This window comes from Thalassophryne amazonica, chromosome 10 (assembly GCF_902500255.1).
Source record: "Thalassophryne amazonica chromosome 10, fThaAma1.1, whole genome shotgun sequence".
Taxonomy (NCBI): Eukaryota; Metazoa; Chordata; class Actinopteri; order Batrachoidiformes; family Batrachoididae; genus Thalassophryne; species Thalassophryne amazonica.
The window spans coordinates 27,629,494-27,656,481 of NC_047112.1; the positions used below are offsets into that span (position 1 = coordinate 27,629,494).

The window sequence follows — 26,988 nt, forward strand, 5'->3', positions numbered from 1 at the left end:
GGACGTCTCCTACCTTCGAGCCTGCCCACACGACACCAGCGGATTCGACCCTAAATTGTGTTTGTTGTATTACTCTTGCTTGTTCAGTAGTAAATCTTGTTATTTACTTTCTCCATTGTCCGTTCATTGCGCCCCCTGTTGTGGGTCCGTGTTCCAACACTTTCACAACAGTTCTCATTTTGATTACAATAAAATTTAGAAGTTCATCCTCTATGATCACTCTCCCATCTGCAGTTTTATACACAAAAATCTCAGATTTTGCTCGAGGGCCACCAACAACTCCAGCACGCACTGCTGCTCCTGCCGCCATCTTTTTTTTTCCATCTCATTCATTTAAAATCAGCTGCTCTCAGTGAACTATGATGATGAAAATGAATATATTAGAAAATATAAATGCGCTGATAAAAGTGAGCCAAAACTGCAATCCTGATTTATTAAATATTTACAACAAAACATTCAGCCAAATGATTAACATGCAAATGAATGAAAAACACAAGTACACCACTTATTGTTTTTAAATTTGCACTATGCAGTTTTAAGATGCAAACTTGAAAAGTTCAAAATAAAAAAAGTATTAAAAATATATACCTGTCCATGATGAATGTCAAATGGGATCTAGGATCAGAGGATAGGGTTAGAATATAAATACATTTATTTTTCTGGGGAGGTGATGGTCTAGTGGTTAAGTGTTTGGTTTGAGAACAGAGGATCCTTGGTTCAAATCCCAGCCTGACCGGAAAATCAATAAGGGCCCTTGGGCAAGGTCCTTAATCCCCTAGTTGCTCCCGGCGTGTAGTGAACATCTTGTATAGCAGCACCTTGACATCGGGGTGAATGTGAGGCATTACTGTAAAGCGCTTTGAGTGTCTGATTCAGATGGAAAAGCCCTATATAAATGCAGTCAATTTACCATCTTATTATTACTTATCTAAGTTTATAATATACAGACAGCAATTTTGCAGTTGATGCAAAATCAGATTTCTTTCAGGACACTACATACTTAAATATTCTGCTTCACAGCCTCAAAATTTGTGCTATTTGGGTACTGAAGATTAAATTATGTACAATATTAAAAAACATATTTTGGCATCACTGACATTCACCTTGTCCTCTTATTGTATTGTTCACGTTTGCTTACTTTTGCTCATTTTTGCAAAATCTACAAATTGCAAATATAAGACAGTGTAAGAAACCAATATGTAACAAAGGCTATTATTCAGTTTAAAAAAAAACAGCCATTGTTTCCGCTATTGTATTAAAAGTAAAAGCAAATATTGTTATCACTGTAAATCATAGATTGTGAGTACAGTAGCTGAGCAACACAACATTTATCTGCTGAGAAGACTGTGTGTGTGTGTGTGTGTGTGTGTGTGTGTGTGTGTGTGTGTGTGTGTGTGTGTGTGTGTGTGTGTGTGTGGTGGGGGCAGTGTAGAAGAAGACTGCCCATAAAAGTTATTATATTTACAGTGAACACTGTCTCATTCATCTGCGATTTTGTTATCCATGAACTGATAAAGAACATGCTTCAAGAAATGTATGAGATCTAGGGGCTCCTCTGGGATTGGTCTACAAGATGCTTGACAATATGATAGGGTGACCATATTTTGATTACTGGCATACGGTGCGGCCCTTGTGTTCGCAGGGCTTCTGTGTGTTCAAAAGGTGAAAAAGAAGTCTGTGGGGTATAGCGCCTTCTCCTACCGTGGCCCTACTCTCTGGAACGATCCACCTGCAGCTATAAGGCCGTCAGACACGGTGGAGACTTTTAAATCAAGACTGAAGACCCAGGTTTTTCAACTGTCTTAATTTATTCTGTTTTTATGTTTGCCTTGTAATGTCTTTTTAATCTACTGTGTTTTACCTTTTTATTTTTCCCTTTTTGATTTTAATTTACTCTGTTGTTATGAATTGTGTGTTATGTGAAGCGCCTTGGGGTGACTCTGTCGTGAGATGGCGCTATATAAATTAATAAACTGAAATGAAATTGAATTACCGAAAACCAGGACACTCGGCCCAGCAATAAGATACTCAAATGATACTCGAACTTTAATCAGAGATGCAAAACAATCAAAACCAGGACATTTTCATCACTTAAAAAAAACAAACAAACAAACAAACAAACCCAGGACGGCCAGGACAGGATGTGAAAACAGGACATGTCCTGGGAAAACAAGGAGGTTTAGTCACCTTACAATATGGAGCGACTCATCGAGATGAGTGAGGAAATACCATTGTTGTAGAATGTTCCTACTAAAGGTCAGAAATCCAATCAGGAAAGGGAATGAGAGGAAAGACAAAGAGAAAGAAATCAGGAAGGAAGAAGCAACTAAAGAGGAAGCATTACTTGCAGCAGAGAGGAAACAAAGTGAAGCTCAATTGGCTACAGAGGACAGAAAGGCTCAATGTTGTCATGAATTAGAAATGAGATGTCTTTAGTTAGAAGTACACTGAGACCCTAAAACACCAAATGATTATGTCTCAAAGGGAACAAAGCTACCAAACGTTGTGGAATGTACAGATAAGCAGGCTGTTTTTTTTTTTGTTTGTTTGTTTTTTGCAAACATTTGAAGAGTTTTCCGTCACTGTTAAGTAAGCGGTAAGTTATTAGAATTGTGCAAAAGACTCTCCGAGGATTCTGTTGTACAACCCCAATTTCAATGAAGTTGGGATGTCTCTTCAACCTATATTCAATTGAATACACCACAAAGACAAGAAATTTAATGTTCAAACTGAGAAAATTTATTGTTTTTGTGCAAATATTTGCTCATTTTGAAATGGATGCCTGTAACACATTTCAAAAAAGCTGGGAGAGTGGTATGTTTACCACTGTGTTACATCACCTTTCCTTCTAACAACACTCAATAAGCATTTGGGAACTGAGGACACTCATGATTGGGTATAAAAGGAGCATCCCAAAAAGTCTCAGCCGTTCACAAGCAAAGATGGGGCGAGGATCACCACTTTGTGAAGAACTGCATGAAAAAATAGTCCAACAGTTTAAGAACAATGTTTCTCAATGTTCAGTTGGAAGGAATTTAGGGATTCCATCATCTACAGTCCATAATATAATCAGAAGATTCAGAGAATCTGGAGAAGTTTCTACATGTAAGGAACAAGGCCGAAAACCAACACTGAATGCCCGTGACCTTCAGTCCTTCAGGCGGCACTAGATTAAAAACCGACATCATTGTGTAAAGGATCTTACCCCGTAGGCGCAGGAACACTTAAGAAAACCATTGTCAGTTAACACAGTTCTTCGCTACATCTACAAGTGCAAGTTAAAACTCTACCATGCAAAGTGAAAGCCATATATCAACAACATCCAGAAACGGCGCCGCCTTCTCTGGGCCCGAGCTCATTTGAAATGGACAGACGCAAAGTGGAAAAGTGTGCTGTGGTCTGACGAGTCCACATTTCAAATTGTTTTTTGAAATCATGAACGTCATGTCCTCTGGACAAAAGAAGAAAAAGACCATCCAGATTGTTACCAGCGCAAAGTTCAAAAGCCAGCATCTGTTATGGTATGAGGGTGTGTTAGTGCCCATGACATGGGCAACTTACACATCTGTGATGGCACCATCAATGCTGAAAGGTACATCCAGGTTTTGGAGCAACACATGCTGCCATCCAAGCAACGTCTTTTTCAGGGACGTCCCTGCTTATTTCAGAAAGACAATGCCAAGCCACATTCTGCACATGTTACAAAAGTGTGGCTTTGTAGTAAAAGAGTGAAACCCATGTGGCTTTGTAGTAAACGAGTGAGGGTACTAGACTGGCCTGCCTGCAGTCCAGACCTGTTGCTCATTGAAAATGTGTGGCACATTATGAAGCACAAAATACAATGGAGACCCCGGACTGTTGAACAACTGTTGTCATACATCAAGCAAGAATGGGAAAGAATTCCACCTACAAACCTTCAACAATAAGTGTCCTCAGTTCCCAAACGCTTATTGAGTGTTGTTAGAAGGAAAGGTGATGTCACACAGTGGTAAACATACCACTGTCCCAGGTTTTTTAAACATGGTGGAAACGTTGCAGGCATCCATTTCAAAATGAGCAAATATTTACACAAAAACAATAAATTTTCTCAGTTTGAACATTAAATATCTTGTCTTTGTGGTGTATTCAATTGAATATAGGTTGAAGAGGATTTGCAAATCATTGTATTCTGTTTTTATTTACATTTTACACAACGTCCCAACTTCATTGAAATTGGGGTTGTAGATTAGAAGATGTCAGGGAGGCCATATTGAGAGATACGATATTTGGAAGAAGGAGTCGATTCAGATAATCAACAGCAGAGGTACCGGAGTCCTTAACAGTATATTGTGTGGATAAAGAAATATTTACTCAAGTTTGAAGAATGAATTCTTCAAAACAGAGCAAATATTTGAAGGATTTGTCAATTTATTTGCACGAGATCAGTTTATTACTTCACTTCTGAGTCATCTGCTTGTACATCTTAGAGAGAGGGTAACCAAGAATGGGACTATAGCTGCCAATGACTGCACACCACTTCCTGATTAGTCATGACAGGAAATTTGCAGTGAAGAAAATTCGCATGCAAGACCAGGTCAAACATGTCAGACCATCATTCCAAATCCAAGGGATGAAGTAATGGTTTCAAGGATTTATGATCTCAAACCTGACGTGGTCATTTCTTGGATTTAAGGGACATTATCGTGAATTATCTATGATGTTGACTGATTCATGGAGTGACAGGGATGAGGATCAGCACCTCAAAATCTGAGACCATGTTCCTCTGTTGGAAAAGGATGGATTGTCTCCTCAGCAAAGAGTGACTGCCCCAAGTAGAAGTGGAGCTGTTCAAGTATCTTCAAGTATCTTGTTTGTGAGTGAGGGTAACACGAGTATTAGATAGATGAAACAGATTGAGGCTGCATCTGAAGTCATGCAGACACTGTATGGGACCATCATAGTGATGAAAGAGCAGAGCGAGAAGGTGAGGCTTTTGATTTGTGCTCCACCTATGGTCATGTCTGGACAGTGACTGAAAGAACAAAATGACCACTCAGAGATGGGGTAAAAAAAACTCCAATATCTGGGAGGGACTTGGAGTAGAGCCACTGATCATTCACACTGAAAGGAACCAGATGAGGTGGTTTAGGCATCTGGTGAGGATGCCCCCTAGTCATCTCCCTGGGGAGGTCTTCCAAGCATGTCCAGCTGAGAGAGGCCCCAGGGAAGACCTGCTGGCTCAGGAATGCTTTGGAATTCCCCATGAAGAATTAGAGGACTTGGCTGATGATTGGAATGTGTGGGATGAGCTGTCTGGTCTGCTGCCACTGTGGCTCACACCAGGATACGCGGCAGGAAATTAATGAATCGGTGATTGATTTAATAACCCAGGGACAAATCAAACATCATTAAAGGGAGCAATGCACAGGAGATATCTTAAGCCCCTTTCACACCAGGCCAACACAGAGTTGTATCATGCAACGTCATGTCGACGGCGAGTTTAAGCAGCCTAATGCCACAATACGCTGAAGGACGCAAAGGGGCGACGCGAAACGGACGAAAAAAATTAAACATGCTTATTTAAACATGTTTAATTAAACATGTTTAATTTTTTTGCGGATTTCCGGCATTGAGCACTGGATGCAGAAAGGAAGTAGTTTTCACGCAAGTTGAGGCAATATTAGGGTGGTTCAAAAAAATAAAAGTTGGAAATTCATTACTCTCACCCCTTCATTTTATGATGCTTTGGGAAAAAAAGAAAGCCTGCCAAATATTTTTGTCATACATTAATATTTAGAGGTAGCACATCATAGCTGAAGGTTGTAAATATATCAGTTATCGCTGCCCGAGTGCCCGTGCAATAGGTTATCCATTATCCAGTATCTAATCACATCACTTATAAAGAGGATAGAAGTTAACCACCTGAGTGTAACTAAAGTATAATTTTATATTCAATTTAAATCTATACCTGGGTTTAAATATTTCTCACAAACAACATACTTTCAAAAATGTTATTTTAGGCTACAAGCTGAAAATTTTGCTTCAATTCACAGCTTCTTTTCTTTCAGATCTTTGGTGATGGTGAATCTAACATGAGATAAATGTAAAAAGAGACACTTGCTGACTTAACATGCTTAACCATTAACTGGAAACTTCAGTAAAACATGTCAGCTACTAGAAGTAGAACATTTGTATACCTTATTGGTTCCACTGACTGAAATAAAGGGAAACAAATTGCCCTCAAATGGGCAAATACTCAAGGTATTTTTCTTCAAACACACTGATTTGAAGAAAACTGTCCATGATGCTGCTGTGACCTCTATAGACATGACAATTCCTTTTTGGGAGAGAGCTAGAATCCCACTGAGGGCAAAGCAGCATCTGATCACAAAGTTAGAAAAGGTGTTCGGAAAATGGAAAACATTGAAAAAGACCAAGAATCGCAATACAGACAAGCAGAAGAAAGATGAAACAGTGTTTTGTGAATCTTTGGAGGACTTGTTTGACATGGCACATCAGGATGTCCTAACAATGATAAAGTTTGAAGATGACAGACAGTTCCTACTTGCTCAGCGAGAGAAAGGTAGAGGATGCATGACATGCATAGATAAAATACAAACTGCCAAAGAACAAAGAGCAGAAAAAAGGAAGGCTGCAGAAGCAAAATACAAAGAGAAACTGGAGGAGCCTGGACCATCTAATGTCTCACTAGCTGACACTGTCTCCAGCCAGAGTGAAGAGAACACAGAAAGTCCAGATGAAGAATTTGTTATGCCAGTGCCACAAAAGCCAGTAGAATTAAAGCTGTTGTAACACCAGGACTTGCAGCAGCATTGGATAGGACCAAAACAACAGACAGAAGTGCCACCTATATTCTGACTGAAACGGCAGCAAGTCTTGGTCATGATGCAAGCAACTTAAATATCATTATCATGTAAAGGATGTTCTCTTATGTTACACAGCTGTATAATTGGTTCTTGTGCTGATTCATACATTTTTGAATATTAAGTACTGCAAGGCATAAATTAATATTATTGTTTGGAGCTAGATCAAAATATATGTGGAAATATATAAAGCATAGACTTATTTAAATTTATCAATAATGAAACAGTATTTCATCAATAAAATGAAAATGCAATGTTTGATTGTTACAAAATCTTCGCTACCTCAGTATGTAGGTATTGTAGGAGCATGATACATGTACGAGAAGAACTGCATCTCACAATTCATGTTTTAGTGTTAACTATTTTATGGGATATGAAAAGATTTGATTTTCCAATGTATTGCCATAATTTCTGTCCTGACATATCAATATTAAACTGACAGAAATAATTTGGAAATATCTGGAAATGACCATACTATATGACAAAGTTATTGCGAGCAAAATCTTTAAGGGCTGTGTGCTACCAGTAAAAATTATTAGAGTTTTATGAAATTGTACATGATGTGTTTTTATGTTAGGTACAACCAATTTAGAGGGTGAGACTTGAAGGCAACATCATGGTACACTGTAAAACAAATCTTGTCAAATTTACGGTGAAAAACTGGCAGCTGTGGTTGCCATTTTTTTTACCATAAAAAAATACAGTGATATTGTATATGGCTTCATGGTAAGGTATATTAACACTTGTAAAAACAACAGTTTGAAAATGTTCCAATAAAGATGAGTTACTGTTAAAATAACGGTGAAATTGTATATAGGCTCATGGTATAGCTGTACAATTCACAATGTAACCCTGTTGCTTTTTAAGTGAAATACTATCCATTCCACAGCATTTACTGTCCTATTTTATGGTCAATTTCTGTTAAAACAACAGCACAATTATTTATGCCTTGACGGTATGACTGTTCAATTCACAGTATAAACCCTTTGCTTTTAAGGTGAATTTCTATCCATTCCACATAATTTATTACCCTATTTTATGGTTTATTCCTGCTAAAAACAACAGCACAAAAATGTATCGGAAGTTACAGATAATCGATAAATTCCAGTGTTTTTTCTGGTACATTTGCAATTACTAAGAAGCTGAAATTGACTTTTAACATGATCGCTTTTGAAAGCATCAAAAAACCCAAAGAATGAGCCAGTATTTCCATGTTTGACCATACTGTCCCCTGTAGGAAGCTGCACAGACAAATCCTGAGAGCACCCACAAAATCAGCTCTCTACTAATCATAATGCTCCGGTCAGGCGGAGGTCTTAAAAAATAAAGTCATACTAACTTATGGTTTTGTGAAAATACTGATAGAATAACTCCATTAATGTCAATTCTGTCATTTGTACAAAGTTAAAATATAACATATATATTTTAATGTTGAATAATGCACTAATTCTGAGGTTTTGTAACAAACACAGACCGCAAAGCATTCTGGGTAAAAGTGCCTCAATGATTGGTTCTTAAAAATTAGCACATTACTTTAAAACGAAAACATATATCTGATATTTTCACTTTATAAAACTTCAGACATGACAGTAATTTTAAATAACTTGTCCAAAATGAGTAGGTTAAAATTTGAACCATAAGTTAAAAATGTATGCCTCTGGATGACTTGGGTGATATTCCGTGAATAATACAGTAATGTGCTATTTTTAATATGACTGTCCAATGCTGTCACCATTTCAGCTTTTCACCATATATTTCACGTTAAAACAATTAAAAATAACATTTTTGACAATTTTTAAATTTATGGTAATTCAATGTTTATTCTACAACAATAAGCTTCTTCTTGCTTTATGGTTTATTCCTGTTGCCATGTCACTAGTTTTTCACTGTAATTTTCACAGACATTTTTACAGTGTACTTAAGGTGACTGTATGCCACGCCCATGCAATAGCACACTACCCGGTGCCAATTATGATTCCTGCTGTACCTCCATTGTTGCCGAGCTATAAATCCCGCAGGATGTTGTCAACTTTTTTTACCGTAAACAATGCAGTAACTATACCACTCAAAGTGAACAACTAAAGGAAAAAAAAAGGTCATTACAGCCTGGCTGCAGCCCTGTGTGCTCACCTCCTCAAATTATCTCACGATGTGTTAAATAAAGTCCATTAACTCCTGCTCACAGACCGACTGCCAGAGAGAGGACATGTCCACATCCAGTACAACTAGAGGACATCTCCACATCCACTCATGGACGGATCCCACACGCACACGCGTGATAACTGGCTGCAGCTCCGTGGTCACAGGAAGAATGATAAACTAGAACAGAAATCAGAGCACACACCTTCAGCGCTGCACAAGAAGAAAGATAAACTAGAAGGGAATCAGAGAGCACACTTGCAGCACTGCACAAGAAGAAAGATAAACTAGAACACACATCAGAGCGCACACCTGCAGCGTGGCACAGGAAAAATGATAAACCAGAAGAGAAATCAGGAATAAAGTCCATTAACTCCTGGAAATAATGCTTTCTGACTTTTTCCAATATATCAACTCTATCTGCGCAGTGGCGGTTCTACACTGAATTACTTCTCAGGCAAGACCCCTCCGAGCACCCCTCCTGTCCCAAAGAAAACAAAATTTAGCAAATTTTATTATTTTGCTATCTTAATCTAGTTCTGTCCCACATACCTCAGTTGTTTAAATATTAAACAGAATATACTGTATACTGTGAAGAGAGAGCTGAGTAGGGGGGCAAAGCTTTCAATTTACCGATCGATCTATGTTCCGATCCTCACCTATGGTTATGAGACTTGGCTCATGACCGAAAGAACGAGATCGCGAGTACAAGCGGCCGAGATGAGTTTCCTCCGCAGGGTGGCTGGGCGCTCCCATAGACATAGGGTGAGGAGCTCGGTCACTCGGGAGGAGCTCGGAGTCGAGCCGCTGCTCCTCCACATCGAAAGGAATCAGTTGAGGTGGCTCGGGCATCTTTTCCAGATGCCCCCTGGACGCCTTGCTGGACAGGTGTTCCGGGCACGTCCCATTGGGAGGAGGCCCCGGGGAAGACCCAGGACACGCTGGAGGGACTACATCTCTCGGCTGGCTTGGGAATGCCTTGGGGTTCCCCCGGAGGAGCTGGGGGAGGTGTGTGTGGATTGGGAGGTCTGGGCGGCTTTGCTTGAGCTGCTGCCCCCGTGACCCGACTCCAGATAAAGCGGAAGAAAATGGATGGATGGATACTGTAAAATACAATACAATTAATTGTATATTTTGTTAAATTAATTATATATTTTGTTGAACAACCATGTTATGTGGTGAGGGTTAACAAGTGTACACTGCGTCACATGCAGGCACACACACAAAAAAGGGCAGATTCAAGTCACTTCAGCTAATAATTTTGAATGTGGCTCAAGTTCTAAACCCTCCTTACAAACAGGCAGGTTGTCCTTTCTGCACTTTTTTTTTCCACGAGTGGGTAGTTTGTCCTCTCCAGTGAGATTCAAACCTGTTCTTACACTCTGTCCAATTTCAAGCGCCGTTTATGTTATAAACTGGCTGCCTACCTCGTCCTTCCTTCCTTTTGGTGCTGGATGATCTGCAGCGAAATGTGGTACAGAGTTCTGGTTCTGTGCTGTGTCATAAGCGCACTTTGCACTGCCAGAGGAGATGCTCAGGCAGCCCAGACAGCAGGATCGCGCTGAGCGGAGCAGGATGGCTCTGTCCAGAGGCCTAAGCACTGCATAGTGCACGGGGACAAGAGAGCCTGCTCCCTGCCTTTTCATGCTGCCCTGGGGGCTGCCCGGTTTGCCTGGTACCAGAAACCACTACTGCATCTGCGTGTCCAAGCAGTCTGCTCTCCCCCTGCTGCATGCAACTGAAGGTGCCTGACACTTGCATGACTTTGATCTGCGCACTTGCACGCACCATGTTGTGATGATCCCACCCCACAGTGTTCCAGCGGTTCCCCAGCTGGTTGCCGTGTTTGTTCCCCTGGCTGCCACGCGTGTGCGCTGCATATATACAATAATTATTTTGTATGGATAATCATTTTCTGTCCAAGCTGGCTGTTAAATTGGCTCTAATTGCTTCCGGAATCACAGAGGAAGCGCTCCAGTTGCTGCTTTTCTCTCGCGCATGCACTTAATGAGGTGTAGAACGTATTTGGAGCCATCTAAAAATGTAATTATTTGTCATGCTTATATTGTAATAGCTTGGTAAAACAGTTGCATGTTCATCCCTTCTTGTGTACAGCTGTAAAATTATGTTTATGATAGATTTAACATCTCATTATAATCGTTCAGACGAGCTGTGCTCTGATGCGGTGCGCTGACGCAATCGCTCGCACGCGCACGCTGTGTTTTTGACTTGTTTGTGTAATGTTCACATGAAGTTCACATAATTAATGCGTGAAGGAGATTTTGAACATTTCAAAATTTTCTTTGCGTACTTGCACGAAGCTGTGCACAGTTTACAATGATTTACAATGAGTTTAAGACGAGTTTACTCTCATGTACAGCAGATTTCATGCGTCAGGGAGCCTTGACGCAGACATTCCTGCATATTAGATAAGCAGCATATGCAACTCAATGCAGGCCCAGTGTAAAAGGGGCTTTTCACTACAACTGGAGAGTTTTCATATTAGCAAAACAATACTCAGAATTCCTTATGCAATGAAGCCTCTTATTTTGAGGAGTGACCCACTAAACCTTGGATTGGGAGTGATGTTGGTGCAGACAGCAGGATGGTAAATTATGTCTGACTGGGAGAGGCGGTACTCAACAATGGAGGAGGACCTAGCTACAGTCTATGTATATTCACTGAGAGGTAGAGCGTTTGTTTTGCTGAGGAGAGAAGACTGCTTGTGTAGCTCGTATTATTGCGTCTGTGCAGTGTGATGTATAGTGCATCTGAAAAGTATTCACAGCACTTCAATTTTTCCACATTTTGTTATGTTACAGCCTTATTGCAAAATGTAGTAAATTAATTTTTCCCCTCAAAATTCTACACACAATACCCCATAAGAAGGTTCTCCTTGCTCCACAGAGGAATGCTGGAGCTGTGACAGAGTGACCATCAGGTTCTTGGTCACCTCCCTGACTAAGGCCTTTCTCCCCAGCTCTAGGAAGAGTCCTGGTGGATCAGAACTTCTTCCATTTACGGATAATGGAGGCCACTGTGCTCATTGGGACCTTCAAAGCAGCAGAAATGTTTCTGTACCCTTCCCCAGATGCACTGTTAACTGTGGGACCTTATATGTAGACAGGTGTGTGGCTTTCCAAATCATGTCCCATCAACTAAATTTACCCCAGGTGGACTCCAATTAAGCTGTAGAAACATCTCAAGGATGATCAGTGGAAACAGGATACACATGAGCTCAATTTTGAGCTTCATGGCAAAGGCTGTAAATACTTATGTACATGTGATTTCTTAGGTTTTTTTTGGGTTTTTTTTTTAAGTTTTAATAAAGTTTCAAAAATCAAAAAAAAAATTTCACATTGTCATTATGGGGCATTGTGTATAGAATTGAGGAAAAAATTAATTTCATTCATTTTGGAATAAGGCTGTAACAAAATGTGGAAAATGTGCATTGCTGTGAATACTTTCTGGATGCACAGTGTTCCACCTCTGGAGGATTTAATTGTCCTTGCGCACTTGATCCACAAACCACTAAAAAGAACCTCTTGACAGAAATGTGTGACAATCATGACCCTTTTTTTTTATTTTAGCTCAGAAATTGCACCTTGTCATGGAAATGATCCTGAATTCGATCACGTTGTCATGGTAACAATCCTTGTTCTAATAGTGGAAATACCACTGCAGAAGAAAGGGCAGGTCCATGTTCTCACTCAGGAGAAATCTCCACACTTGGGTTTTGTTAGTTTATACTTACCCCTCTCTGGTTCCTCTTCCTGTTTGCTCTCACATCTACTTTTTTCTGTGAGGTTGTCCCCAGAGGTGTCAGCATTTCCTTTAGTCTGGCTCCTTGGTGGGACGCTGTCGGAGACCTCTATCTCTGTACTGTCCCAAACACTATCCTGTAAATCTGAGCCTTTAACGACAGCAGACATGGCCTCAGCACCACCTACTTCTGGATTCTGTTCATCATTTTCATGTGGTGGAACAGTTTCCTGTTCAAGGATCTCATGGACATCTTCATGTTGTTCTGCTTTCTGGTACACTTCAATCTCATTTGGAGCTTCTGTATCACTCTCCTCCCTGTCACTGTCTGAGATGCTGGAGCCTGAATGAAACGTTGTGTCTTCTGCAAGCAAGATAGTGCATTGTGACGGAGATCAAACCAACCTCAAATCATAAAGTTTCAATTCACTTAAATGTGAGCAAAGAGAAAATGCTGGACATTACACATTATGTCACTATAAATTACTAAAAGTTGAGAAAGTTGTATCAAAATTAGTCATCAAATTTACTCAAACGATACATTAATTTTGACGAACCAAATATTTAAACCTTTCAGACTGATAATAATTCAACAGACATGGGCTGCAGGCTTCAGCACAAATGAGAAGAAGGCTGCTTTTGAACAGACCGCCCAATACTGAGTTATTCTGTGTCAGAACTTTAAACATGACTGTTTGAAGACATGCTGCCTGATTTCCTTCTCACATCTTGATGGATGTGTTCAAACAAGGAGATTCACCCACCATTCTTCACGTCATCTTCAGTCTCAGAGTCATCTCTAACCTTCTTCTCACTTTTGCTAGATGGAGATGGAGATTTAATTTCTTTTTTTGCTGTGTCTTCTGCATCATCAGCTTCAAAGTCCTCTTCATAGTCTGAGGAGCGGAACAGTGAAGGTATCTTGAAGTAATACTCCTTGTGTGATGTGTCTTTATGCAGCTGGACAATATGGACTAAAGATCATATAGTTACCATCTTGGAGTTTGTCGTCCTCGAGTGGTGTATCCTCTTTTGTTTGCATCTCCATGTCCTGTGGATGTTTGGTTTCATGGTTTATGTTGTTTCCACTCATCTCCATCTCCACCTCAGAAGCCTCCTGAGGGCTGGTGACCATCTCCTCCCTTATTTCTTCCTGCTTGACCCTCTGTGGCGGAGGCAAAGGCTTTTTGTCCAGTCCCACTGCTATGATACACCTAAAATAACCATAACATTCTGAAAAAACTTAACTTTATTTGAATTGTATAATAAGAAATTGAATAGTCCCTTTTGTGCATAGTGTGCCTTCACTGGGAGAATGTACTTGTAGCAGGGTGATGCTCCCTTTACGCTGATGAAGCCAAAGTGTCCGTGTCTTCCTCCGAGTCGGGAACCCTTCCTGTGTTTGAACTCACAGCAGGAGCTCAGCCGCTCTACCTGGAGTCCATTCAGGAAGAAGGTCAAGCTGAAGGGAAACCCTTGATGTCTCCGCGACACAAACTGGAATGTATCTGAAGGAATGATGTAAGGTATGGGCAAGCTTTCCATGAGAAATATTACACTGCACCACTACAAATCAGTGACAGGTATTGCTACCTGACAGGTATTGCTACCTGTCACTCAGGCACACAACCCTCTACAACATTCTCTGTGCCACAAGCCAGTAATTGATGACACTTGACATTTATGTGCTTTAACACACATCAACTCTAAAGGCGTCCATGTACACCTACAAGCACAATTACGGGTCATCATACTGACCTCCCTCGTAGAGTTTGCCCCTGTACACACAGAGGTTCTCTCCTCCACAGTGCTGCTGAAACACTTTGACATCATCTCTCAGGTCAAGCAGGTCGTGAGAAAGGTGTACTGTTTTGCCAAAGTACACCATGTGCACAGAGACTCCACTTTGGTGCACAGAACTCCTAAGAGGTAGAGGCCCCTGAAAGAAGCAGCTTTGGTTATTAGTTTGATATCTATACAACTGATTTAAGGATCATTCTTAAAATGTGAAAACAAGCATATTGTCACATTCCTAAAATAATGACCTAAGTCATATTTTCCAACAAATGACTTAGACCATTATTTTCGGAAAGTGACAATATTGGATTTATAGATTAAAATTGTGGGAATTCTGATCCAAGTATTAACATGGCATAAACTGATTACTTTATAATTAATTTTTGGATTATCTCAATACCAAATGCAGACAGCAGAGAAAATAAATGTCAATATTATCTAGAATGAGGTGTATTTCCTCAATAATTATAAATGATCTACAGTGAATTTTTGTGAAATTAACCAATAACGGTGTTTAATGCATACTGTAATTCAGCTCTTACACTGTTACATCAAAATGGTGTGTTTAGCTGGTGTAGGAAATAGATAAACATTCACTGCAGTCAACAAATGCAGTCTCACTAACTTCAAATGATAATAATGGTTCATGTCAACCATGGTTGGTATGATATGTGGTCACCATGATTCTTTACAAGCACAGTAGTCAACTGTACTGTGTTGACATTATGTTCAGCATAAATAACTTGTTGACGCAAACTTGGAATTCAGAATCATCAGGGTTGGATCACTTTAGAAAACAAAATGAATTGTGCTGTGACCTTGTTCCTATTTCTGCATCAAAAACAAAATAATGGCAAAAATTTCTATGAATTGACGACATGTAAACTTCAGTCATGTTGGTTCTCAGTTTCTGTTGTCATTAACTTTTATTTTCTTATTTTGTCAGGCAAAATATTGTTAGAAAGAGATTTCATTCTGGATTTCCAAGCAGATGTCATACGTATGCAGTGATCTAATAATGGTTTGGGGCATTTTCCATTATCTAAAAACAGAATACACTTGACACAAACTGCACTATGGAAGTAGCTACAGAAAAGACAGCACTCTCAGACTCCAGGCGCCAGAGCTCTGGTGTGGAGACAGTCTGCACACAGTCCATCTCCCACAAAAGTAAGTTTCACTCTGTTTCAGCTGACAGCAGAGTGATGAGCATGATACCACAGATCCACTGTTGTTGTTGCTTGTACTTTTGCATAAAATATATCTGTAATCAGATTATACAGTAGTGTTCAGAATAATAGTAGTGCTATGTGACTAAAAAGATTAATCCAGGTTTTGAGTATATTTCTTATTGTTACATGGGAAACAAGGTACCAGAAGATTCAGTAGATTCTCACAAATCCAACAAGACCAAGCATTCATGATATGCACACTCTTAAGGCTATGAAATTGGGCTATTATTAAAAAAAAAGTAGAAAAGGGGGTGTTCACAATAATAGTAGTGTGGCATTCAGTCAGTGAGTTTGTCAGTTTTGTGGAACAAACAGGTGTGAATCAGGTGTCCCCTATTTAAGGATGAAGCCAGCACCTGTTGAACATGCTTTTCTCTTTGAAAGCCTGAGGAAAATGGGACGTTCAAGACATTGTTCAGAAGAACAGCGTAGTTTGATTAAAAAGTTGATTGGAGAGGAGAAAACTTATATGCAGGTGCAAAAAATTATAGGCTGTTCATCTACAATGATCTCCAATGCTTTAAAATGGACAAAAAACCAAAGACATGTGGAAGAAAATGAAAACAACCATCAAAATGGATAGAAAAATAACCAGAATGGCAAAGGCTCACCCATTGATAAGCTCCAGGATGATCAAAGACAGTCTGGAGTTACCTGTAAGTGCTGTGACAGTTAGAAGACGCCTGTGTGAATCTAATTTATTTGCAAGAATCCCCCGCAAAGTCCCTCTGTTAAATAAGACGTGGAGAAGAGGTTACAATTTGCCAAAGAGCACATCAACTGGCCTAAAGAGAAATGGAGGAATATTTTTGGACTGAGTAAAACTGTTCTTTTTGGATCCAAGGGCCGCAGACAGTTTGTGAGACGACCCCCAAACTCTGAATTCAAGCCACAGTTCACAGTGAAGCATGGTGGTGCAAGCATCATGATATGGGCATGTTTCTCCTACTATGGTGTTGGGCCTATATATCGCATACCAGGTATCATGGATCACTTTTGATATGTCAAAATGCTTGAAGAGGTCATGTTGCCTTATGCTGAAGAGGACATGCCCTTGAAATGGGTGTTTCAACAAGACAATGACCCCCAAGCACACTAGTAAACGAGTAAAATCTTGGTTCCAAACCAACAAAATTAATGCCTTGCAGATGTGAAGAAATCATGAAAAACTGTGGTTATACAACTAAAGACTAGTTTAGTGATTCCCAAGATTGCTAAAAAAGCAGTTTGAACATAATACTGTAGTTTTGAGTTTGTAGCGTCAACAGCAGATGCTGCTATTATTGTGAACACCCCCTTTTCTACTTTTTTTTTACTAATAGCCCAATTTCATAGCCTTAACAGTGTGCATATCATGAATGCTTGGTCTTGTTTGATTTGTGAGAATCTACTGAATTTACTGGTACCTTGTTTCCCATGTAACAATAAGAAATATACTCAAAACCTGGATTAATCTTTTTAGTCACATAGCACTATTATTCTGAACACTACTGTATATTTTTGTATTACAGTGGATAGCTTTTTCTTTTTCTTTTCTATCCTCAGTACATTATTACATTACCAGTAATCTCATACTCACCAAGGCTACAGAGCAACTGTCATAAAATGTGAATCAGGCATTTCCGGTTTTGTAAAACTGGTGCTTATTTTCATTCTAGACATAAAATGTACCTCTGCATTTAGATATTTAATCCGCACCTGCTAGGTCTTGAAAATTAAATGGAATTTTGAATTGCCATTGCAAATTAATCTAAGGGTGCTACACGTGGCTGTGGAAAATACTGTTGCTAGGGAAAACATAAACAGGGATAAAGACCTCAATGACGTCAGGTCCACTGGAGGCGGTGGTAGGACGAAGCCTGCGGCCCCGCAGCGTGCCACTGGGAGTCACCTTTACACCCACCTCCCTCTTTTTAGAGGTCGGAGGCACAGGGGTGATAAAATTGTTAATGACAGGGAGGCAGTAGGGTGAGATGCCATGGGAGACCTCCACCTTGGTCAAACGCCTCCTGGAGTCCTTGTTCTCCTGGAGAAAAGTTAGAAAACTTATTAAACTGAGTGTGCTCTTGTGCTTTTTTCCACCTGATGCAGACATTCAAAGTGCTTTACAGTGATGCCTCACAGTCACCCATTCACACTCACACACTGATATCAGCGTGCTACCATGCTCAACTGCACACCAAGAGCAACTTCATTCCTTGCCCAAGAGAACTTTTCCTGTGTGACAGGAAATCAACCCGAGGAGCCTCTGGTCACAAGCCCACCACTCAAAACTTGAGAATCACTGGAACATGGATATTTACCCATCTAGCACCAACTAAACATTATGGATTTGCTTCTTAATGTCTTATTTTGCAGATTAGACAGTATTTTACTTAGTTTATACATCTTTTGAAAATAATCTAACATATGTAATTCATCATAAAGATAAATTTCTGGTTGTGATGCACGGGGAAATGAGTGGTTGAATGAATGAGTGTCTCGTGGGTCACGGTCTCACCGTGTAGTTGAATGTCTGGTTGGTTGCTTCACGAGAGAACTCATGCTGCCTGTAGGGGGCGCTTCGTCTGACTGAAGTTGTCGTACTGCTGCTGTGGAGGGGCTTCAGACGTACCGGCCTCTGCATTTTTCCTGGAGCGGTGTTTGGTCGAGAGGAGCCTGGCTGCAGCAAACACAGGTACACACACACAGAGTGTAAACAGTCACAGGCTGTCACACATGCACAGGTCTTAGTTGTCCAACCAGTCTGGCCCAAAGGTCAGTGAGTTCAGCCTACAGTGCACCCAGAAAGTATTCACAGCAATGCACTTATTCCACATTTTGTTATCATACAGCCTTATTCCAAAATGGATGACATTCATTTTTTTCCCTCAAAATTCTCCACACAGTACCCTATAATGACAATGTGAAAAGTTTGTGTTTGAAATTTTTGCTGTGAATACTTTCCGGATGCACTGTATATGTACACTTTGGCAAGCTGCTTATTGTTGCCTTTATTAATAGTTTCAATTAAGTTTATGAATAGTTTAATATACCCATAAGTATTTGTACAGTGACAACTTTTTTTGTAATTTTGCTACTGTACATCATCACAATGAATTGTGGCCCGTAGGAGTGTTGACTTTTAGTTTCAATTCATAGAGTTTAACAAAACTATTGTATTAACTAGTTAGGAATTCTGGCCATTTGCATACACAGTTCCTCCATTTTCACAGACCATAAGTAATTGGACAAACATGGATATGAGGATTATTTCAATACAAATAATCAATTTTGCAGCCAGTTTTCTTTAGACAAGTCCGGAAATGGAAACATGAACACTTCTAAGACACTGAACATGTTTTCAACATAATTTTTTATCAATCACAAGTAATAGAATCAGTATGGTAAACCTGTCTGATGTAGATGCTTCTCAAACTGAGTGACCATGCAAGAAAGAGGAGTGAGGGAAGCCACTGAGTCAGCAATGATAACTAGGAAAGGCTTCTGTAGTTACAATTGTAGTAACTTGGCAAAGTGCAACTTTTGTCTGTTGGATCGCAAGTTATACCGCAGCACGGTAGAGTGGCACAGAGCAAGATTTTGTTAAAAAAGAAGATGTGAACGTTCAGCTCTAGTTTGCCAGAAGGCTCATGGGAGACTCGAGTATCAATTTGATATGTTTTCTTGCATGCAAATCCTTCACCATGATGCTGGAGGTGCAACAGACAAAAGTTGCACAATGCAGTTTCTCCCACCACAGAAGCCTGTAATGCCTTCAGAGTTGTCATGGTGTCTTGGCAGCTTCCCTCACGAGCCTCCTCCTTGCACAGTCATTAATCAATCAATCAATCAATCAATCAACTTTTTTCTTATATAGCGCCAAATCACAACAAACAGTTGCCCCAAGGCGCTCCGTTACTCCAAACCGATTTACAATACAGAACTATACTATTTGTATTTCTTAACGACTGATGTAAATTACATCAAAGACATTGTCAGTGACTTAGAAATGTTGATATATCCATCCTGAGTCATCTAAGGAAAAGTGGCTGTAAAAATTAGCAGCTGTATGAACAATAATATTTATATCTAAATTGTCCCGATATTTGCTGCTTCTAAAAATGAAGAGACTGCATATAATAAGAGCTGTAATTCCTAAATGTTTAGTGTTATATCTTTGTTGAACCTTTTGAATTAAAGTCAACTCTACAAGACCATCTTGATTGTCTTAGTTCAGCTCCATTGTTGAGGTGTCCAGAAGCAAATTATGAAAATACTGCTGTACAAATACTTAAAGACCTGACTAGATGATACAGTGTGCGTGTACAAGAGTCATCTTCCCAGAAATGTCACGGCTCTTTTGCATATTGTTGTCTATTTTAAACATGCTGGAACATGCTGCCGTACCAAACGTTTGCAGACATGAAAAGACGGATTTCAAAGAGACATAAGAACCAGTTTTATTTAGTCAAGCATCAGCATGTTTTAAAAAGATAATGTGTTTAACTCAGCACTTCAAAATATACCAAACAGCAATAATCCACATATTCACATAACAATGTGAAAAAAATGTCTTCTTTCACTTTATTTGGTCAATTTTTCACACTTCTGTGAGGAATGATTTATACCCAACCCATGTTCTTTGGGGAATTCTTTAAGCAAAAATCACACTTGTCAGTTGAAAGCATTACTATTAAAATAAAGTCACATTTCTAATTTCCTTCCCACCCAGGTGACGCTGACACAAAAACAGCAGAACATTCTCCAGAGTCAACAAATTAAAGTGACTGAACAGAGTTCAGATTTGCCTTTCATGGGTGGCAAACTAAACACCACAATGTACATATTCAGTAAAACTAATTTGACAATTTAATAAATAAATAAATAACCAGAGCTGTGCTCAGAGAGCACAAGTACTTCCACCAACAGAGTAGTTCTTTTTTGACACTATGAAAGAAACGTTGACCGAACTGGAACTTCAAAATGATAAAATTCAAGTCGGATCTGAAAGAGCTCTGGCATGAAGCCAACAATGTCCTGCAAGTGGTTTCACTTAAAAATTCAATTAAATGTTGACCAAAACGACACTTCACAATGTTGAAATTCAAACGGGATCTAAACTGATTATGCATTTTTATGTTTTGTGTGACCTTTAAAAGTAAATTCACTGTAGTGTAGGACCACATACAGTGAGGAAAATAAGTATTTGAACACCCTGCAATTTTGCAAGTTCTCCCACTTAGAAATCACGGAGGGGTCTGAAATTTTCATCTTAGGTGCATGTCCACTGTGAGAGACATAATCTAAAAAATAAAAAAATAAAAAAATCCAGAAATGACAATGTATGATTTTTTAAATAATTTATTTGTATGTTACTGCTGCAAATAAGTATTTGAACACCTGTGAAAATCAATGTTAATATTTGGTACAGTAGCCTTTGTTTGCAATTACAGAGATCAAACGTTTCCTGTAGTTTTTCACCAGGTTTGCACACACTGCAGCAGGGATTTTGGTCCACTCCTCCATACAGATCTTCTCCAAATCTTTCAGGTTTGCAGTTTCAGCTCCCTCCAAAGATTTTCTATTGAGTTCAGTTCTGGAGACTGTCCAGGCCACTCCAGGACCTTGAAATGCTTCTTACGGAGCCCCGCCTTAGTTGCCCTGGCTGTGTGTTTGGGGTCATTGTCATGCCAGAAGACCTATCCATGACCCATCTTCAATGCTCTTACTGAGGGAAGGAGGTTGTTTGCCAAAATCTGTCAATACATGACCCCATCCATGCTCCCTTCAATACGGTGCAGTCGGCCTGTCCCCTTTGCAGAAGAGCACCCCCAGAGTATGATGTTTCCACCCACATGCTTCACGGTTGGGGTGATTTTCTTGGGGTTGTTCTCATCCTCTAAACATGGTAAGTGGAGTTGATTCCAAAAAGCTCTATTCTGGTCTCATCTGACCACATGACCTTCTCCCATGCCGCCTCTGGATCATCCAGATGGTCACTGGTGAACTTCAAATGAGCCTGAACATGTGCTGGCTTGAGCAGGGGGACCTTGCTGCCCTGCAGGATTTTAAACCATGACAGCATCATGTGTTACTAATGTAATCTTTGTGACTGTGGTCCCAACTCTCTTCAGGTCATTGACCAGGTCCTCCTGTGTAGTTCTGAGCTTTCTCAGAATCATCCTTACCCCACAAAGTGAGATCTTGCAGGAATCCCAGACCGAGGGAGATTGACAGTCATCTTGTGTTTCTTCCACTTTCTAATACATAATCATAACAGTTGTTGTCTTCTACCAAGCTGCTTGCCTGTTGTCCTGTAGTCCATCCCAGCCTTGTGCAGGTCTACAGTTTTGTCCCTGGTGTCCTTAGACAGCTCTTTGGTCTTGGCTATGGTGGACAGATTGGAGTGTGATTGATTGAGTGTGTGAACAGGTGTCTTTTATACAGGTAACAAGTTCAAACAGGTGCAATTAATACAGGTAAAGAGTGCAGAATAAGAGGGCTTCTTAAAGAAAAATTAACAGGTCTGTAAGAGACAGAATTCTTGCTGATTGGTAGGTGTTCAAATACTTATTTGCAGCAGTAATATACAGATAAATTATTAAAAAAATCATACACTGTGATTTCCGGATTTCTTTTTTTTAGATTATGTCTCTCACAGTGGACATGCACCTAAGATGAAAATTTCAGACCCCTCCATGATTTCTAAGTGGGAGAACTTGCAAAATCGCAGGGTGTTCAAATACTTATTTTCCTCACTGTATATACAGACCACTTGCATGCATCAGATTTAAATACAGAATATTAATTTTTCTGGTCAACTTTGACCTTGACTGAACTTTTGGTCAAAATCAAAGGCTGGTCAATCAGAAAGCGTCTCCCTAAGAGTAACAACGAGCCAAATCTGAAGTTTCTATGGTAAGTAGTTCTGAAGTTATAGCTGATTATGCAATTTTCACTTTTACGTGACCTTGAAACTTGAGGTATGACCTTGAAAAATGAACTCACTCTACTCTAGGATTATCTGAACCGTATGACCAAACTTTATGACAGTAGATGCAGAACTGTGCCCGGGAGACTAACTATTAATTATCCAACAAACGAACAAACAAACGCATGCAATCACATAACGTCCGTCCAACGTTGTTGGCAGAGGTAAGAAATAAAAAAAGAAGTCAATACAAGATGCTTGTGCACAGGTGAAAAACTCACAGACTCTGAGGTTTCAGAGTGCACCCCCTCTGGCCCAGAATGCTGTGTGCGCATGCCCCTAGCACCTGTGGGGGGGCGTGGTGACAGGATGTGGATGATGCCTTCTTCATACCTTTTGCAGCGTTCCTCCTTCAAAAACACAGTGAGTCGTTACCGTTTTGTGCAGCTTTTGGTGCAAACTGAAATCCACAAAACATCAGTTGTAGGAAATTGCTGCTATTTGGGAGTAAATTGGGGTCAGGGGGTTACTTAGTGCCAACATTCTATATATTGGATCAACTTTAAATTGAATTCCAAAATAAAGCAGTGATTATTCTGAATTATGTACCTTGAGTTTATGCACTCTTTCTCTCCTTTCAAACTCCTCCAGTTTCCTTTTAATCTCTGTCTGATGTAGACGCTGTGCAGACACGGGGTTTACTTGTATAATTTATTAACCAAGCAGGAGCACAGATGACATGACTGTCTTTGTTCTTCTCACCTCCAGTTCCAGCACTTTGTGGAAAATGGCCTGGGCCAAACATTCCCTGATGCGTCTGTGGTGGGCTCTTTGGATCAGTTTTTGTCTGTATTCCTTGTCTGGAATGATCCGTCCGCTCCTGGTGAGCTGACAGAAGAAATAATATGGAGAGGGTTCAGTCAACAAGCACTTTTTTGTCACAAACATACAGTATTTTATCATCTTCACCAAGGAGGTCCAAAATTGCTGTTTTTACCGCATAACATTCAGTCACAGATAGTCCAAACTATACCTTTTTGGAATCTTTGTGATCAGACAAATAATGTAGTATAGTTTTCAATATGATTGGAATATCTTTTAAATTTGGCCCCTGTGTAATTCTTCAACTGACCCCTACCCGGCTGCCTATTGAATATTCAAGTGGCCAATCGATTTTTTTTCAAAAGAGTAATGTCTAAGGAGTATGTGTGCCAGTTTTGGTGCACAGAGCTGTGCATTACGCCAGCACACAGCCAACTGTCTCTGTATTCCACCATTGCGTTTACTAGCAGTATTTAAATTTAATCTTTATTTAACCAGGTTAGTCCTGTTGAGATCAAGACCTCTTTTGCAAGGGACACCTGGACAATTATAAAGTTTCCAATTCACCTAACCTGCATGTCTTTAAATGTAGGAGGAAACCAGAGCACCCAGAGCAAACCCACGCAAACATGAGGAGAACATGCAAACTCCACACAGAAAGGCCACAGGTGGGAATCGAACCCATGACCTTCTTGCTGTGAGGCAACAGTGCTAACCACTAATCCACCGTGCTGCCCAATATAGTAGACCTCTTTTAAACTAAAAATAAGGGACTATACTTTGTTACTTATGTACTTACCAGACATGTTCTGAACAGATATACTTACAGTATAATTAGTTTATACTGGCAAGTATACAAAAAAAAAAAAAAAAAAAAAAAAATCTAATTACATGTGGTGTATATTGACAAATATACAAAAATATCTAAGTATACTTAGTGTATGCTGAGAAGCAAGCCGAAGGTTCTTGGATCAAATCCCATCAGACTGAAAGATCACTTATATATATATATATATATATATATGCACATATGAGGTGTCAGGGGATGCCAATCACTGATGTTGCTTAAATGAAAACTCATTTTTAACATTAGGTTGATGGTCAGGTGACATCAATAGTTAATGTTGCTTTAGTTGAATTGACATTATTTAAAACAAGATCACATCTGGTTTGAATAATAATTGCATATGAATAAGCAAACAGACTGCCATGTGCTGATGTGTAAGTGATGTCATAATGACATCAACAAATGTCGTCATGCGACAGTAGACGACCAAAAACCACACTTTTCTCAGTGATCCTAAAACTACAAATAGATGAGCAGATGTGATACTGTGTATCAAGATGTCATCTACAAAATCAGCATATGGCAGTCTGTTTGCTGATTCATATGAGATCGTCCTTCTAGCTCTCTTGGTGTTGAGGTTATTGCAGAAAATGTGATTTTTTTTAAAAAGTATTTAATATAATGTCAATCGAGATGTCATTGTGACATCACGTAGTTCAACAGATGGTATTGTGTTTTGTGATTCATATGCACTTGACATAATTCTTCTAGCTCTCTTAGTTTTGATATTATGGTGAAAAAAAATGTGATTTACCAAATATTGATTTGCCTTGATTGAGCTTGTCCTTCAAATTTATACATTTTATTTTTTTTTTTTCAAATTACACTTTTGTTTTTGGAATGTGTTGCAGGGCCTAAATGCAGAATGGATGTATTTTTTCCTTCAAGATAAATAAAGTTGATCTTATTTTAACATATGATATTATATTGAACACACAAAAGATGAAATCATGGTTTCATACTGTCTGCAATGAAACAAAAAAAAGTAAACATAAAGATCACTTTCTTTCCCTTCTCCGTAGGCTATGTCCCACCTTTCTCTCATTTGGGGTTATACTTTACCAACAATAAAAGTAGCTGAGATTTTGTGACACACCACAGAAATAAAGGTAGTTTTCAACAAGAAATTACATTTTGTCAGTTTTCATGGACATTCAGAGGATTACACCGTTACATTTGTCGCTGTCAGAGTTAACAATGCTCACATACCAGTCCTGTTCTTTGGAGGTGTCTTCTAATCCGAGCGTTGCTGAAATATCCAGCAAGGTGTTTGTCTGTGAGGCTGTTATATCCTGAAATAAGCCTGTGGAAAATAAATCCAGTAAAAACAAATTCCAGTAATAACCAAGTAATGTTGACCAAAGAATTAAAAATAAATAGTAATCAGTAATTAAAAATATTCCATTTGCAACATTCTGCAAATATATATGAGTATATAGGAGCAAGAGTCATACAGTAGTAAAGGAAAAGAAAAATATTTACAAAGGTGACTAATGTACAGTATATTGCAATGTTTGCTGGGGGGTCCATAAATACTGATGTACACACATTATGTGAAAAATAGAATAAAGTGAGTATAAGTATGTACAGCTATAGTAAAATTATTGCACAGGATAAATTGCACAGTTGTGCACATAATTAAGTACAAAAGGTGGCGGTAGACGTATCTGAAACATTTTTGTGGCTCCCACTAGAATAAATGAATATTCTTGTGTAGATTATTGTAAACAGAAAACCACAAATGACTAAAATATTGACATCGTGATAATACAGTGTTTGTTTTCTGTCGGATGTCATCTTGTTATCATTAGACACTGGCAGAGCTTGTGTTGGTTGTGGAACAAGTTTTAACATTTAAATATCAAACTATAGGTCAAAATTTAGATACGCTGAATTTGTAGTCCACACGTTTTTGCTTGTTACACATATTTGTTGTCATCTTCATCATAATAATATTTTGTCCAAGCTGACCCTTTCCTCACACCCGATGACTGCTGGGATAGGCTCCAGCCCCCTGTGACTCTTAATTGGACAGGCATAGAAAATGGATGGATGGATAATAATAATAATAATGAAGGATGAAAACTACAGGTCTTCACAAATTTAAAATCCACATGAAAATTGATGTGAAACTGTTTCAGTGAAACAAGAATCCCAGCCTGCTCCACATAAAAACATTCATTTGCACTTACCCTGGGTTGAGATGACTCATGATTTCACTCTCTTTGAATTTAACTCAAAGAGTTGGAAGTGCTGCTCAGTTCTTGCTGGAAGACAAAATAGTCCAACGTAAAGCAAATGAAGGTAAATATCTGTGACAAAGTGCAGCAGTGACTTGTCGGCGCAGTCGGACAGACGCTGCACTTGTCCCTCAGCAAAACACTCTCAGGTTGCCATGGGAGATTACGTGACGATGCTGCCAGCTGGTCTCCACTTACACATAGGACAGCATTTTAAACAAAACAATAAACGCGCTGCAGAACGGATTTTTTTCAAATAAAATAAATCACCTTTCACCACTGATGTTGAAGAGCATATTGTTTTGCAAACTACAGTTTTTATCTAATGACACTGACCTACTTTTATTGATGCTCATTTATTCAGGATTATTAT

General features: G+C 39.3%; 1 protein-coding gene across 1 annotated transcript in view; it reads right to left on the reverse strand.

Moving 5' to 3' along the window:
• Positions 1 to 26,731, reverse strand: part of erich3 (glutamate-rich 3) — a 44,004-nt gene extending 17,273 nt beyond the window's left edge. The window contains exons 1-12 of the mRNA XM_034179633.1: positions 26,568 to 26,731; positions 25,585 to 25,678; positions 23,469 to 23,594; positions 23,316 to 23,387; positions 22,988 to 23,116; positions 18,294 to 18,455; positions 17,610 to 17,819; positions 14,523 to 14,703; positions 14,086 to 14,272; positions 13,758 to 13,978; positions 13,529 to 13,660; positions 12,757 to 13,128 (exon numbers count right to left, since the gene is read on the reverse strand). Of these exons, the coding sequence (XP_034035524.1) occupies positions 12,757 to 13,128; positions 13,529 to 13,660; positions 13,758 to 13,978; positions 14,086 to 14,272; positions 14,523 to 14,703; positions 17,610 to 17,819; positions 18,294 to 18,455; positions 22,988 to 23,116; positions 23,316 to 23,387; positions 23,469 to 23,594; positions 25,585 to 25,678; positions 26,568 to 26,587 (1,906 nt within the window). The 5' untranslated portion in view covers positions 26,588 to 26,731. The remainder of the gene's footprint in view (positions 1 to 12,756; positions 13,129 to 13,528; positions 13,661 to 13,757; positions 13,979 to 14,085; positions 14,273 to 14,522; positions 14,704 to 17,609; positions 17,820 to 18,293; positions 18,456 to 22,987; positions 23,117 to 23,315; positions 23,388 to 23,468; positions 23,595 to 25,584; positions 25,679 to 26,567) is intronic.
• Positions 26,732 to 26,988: the final 257 nt, after the last annotated feature.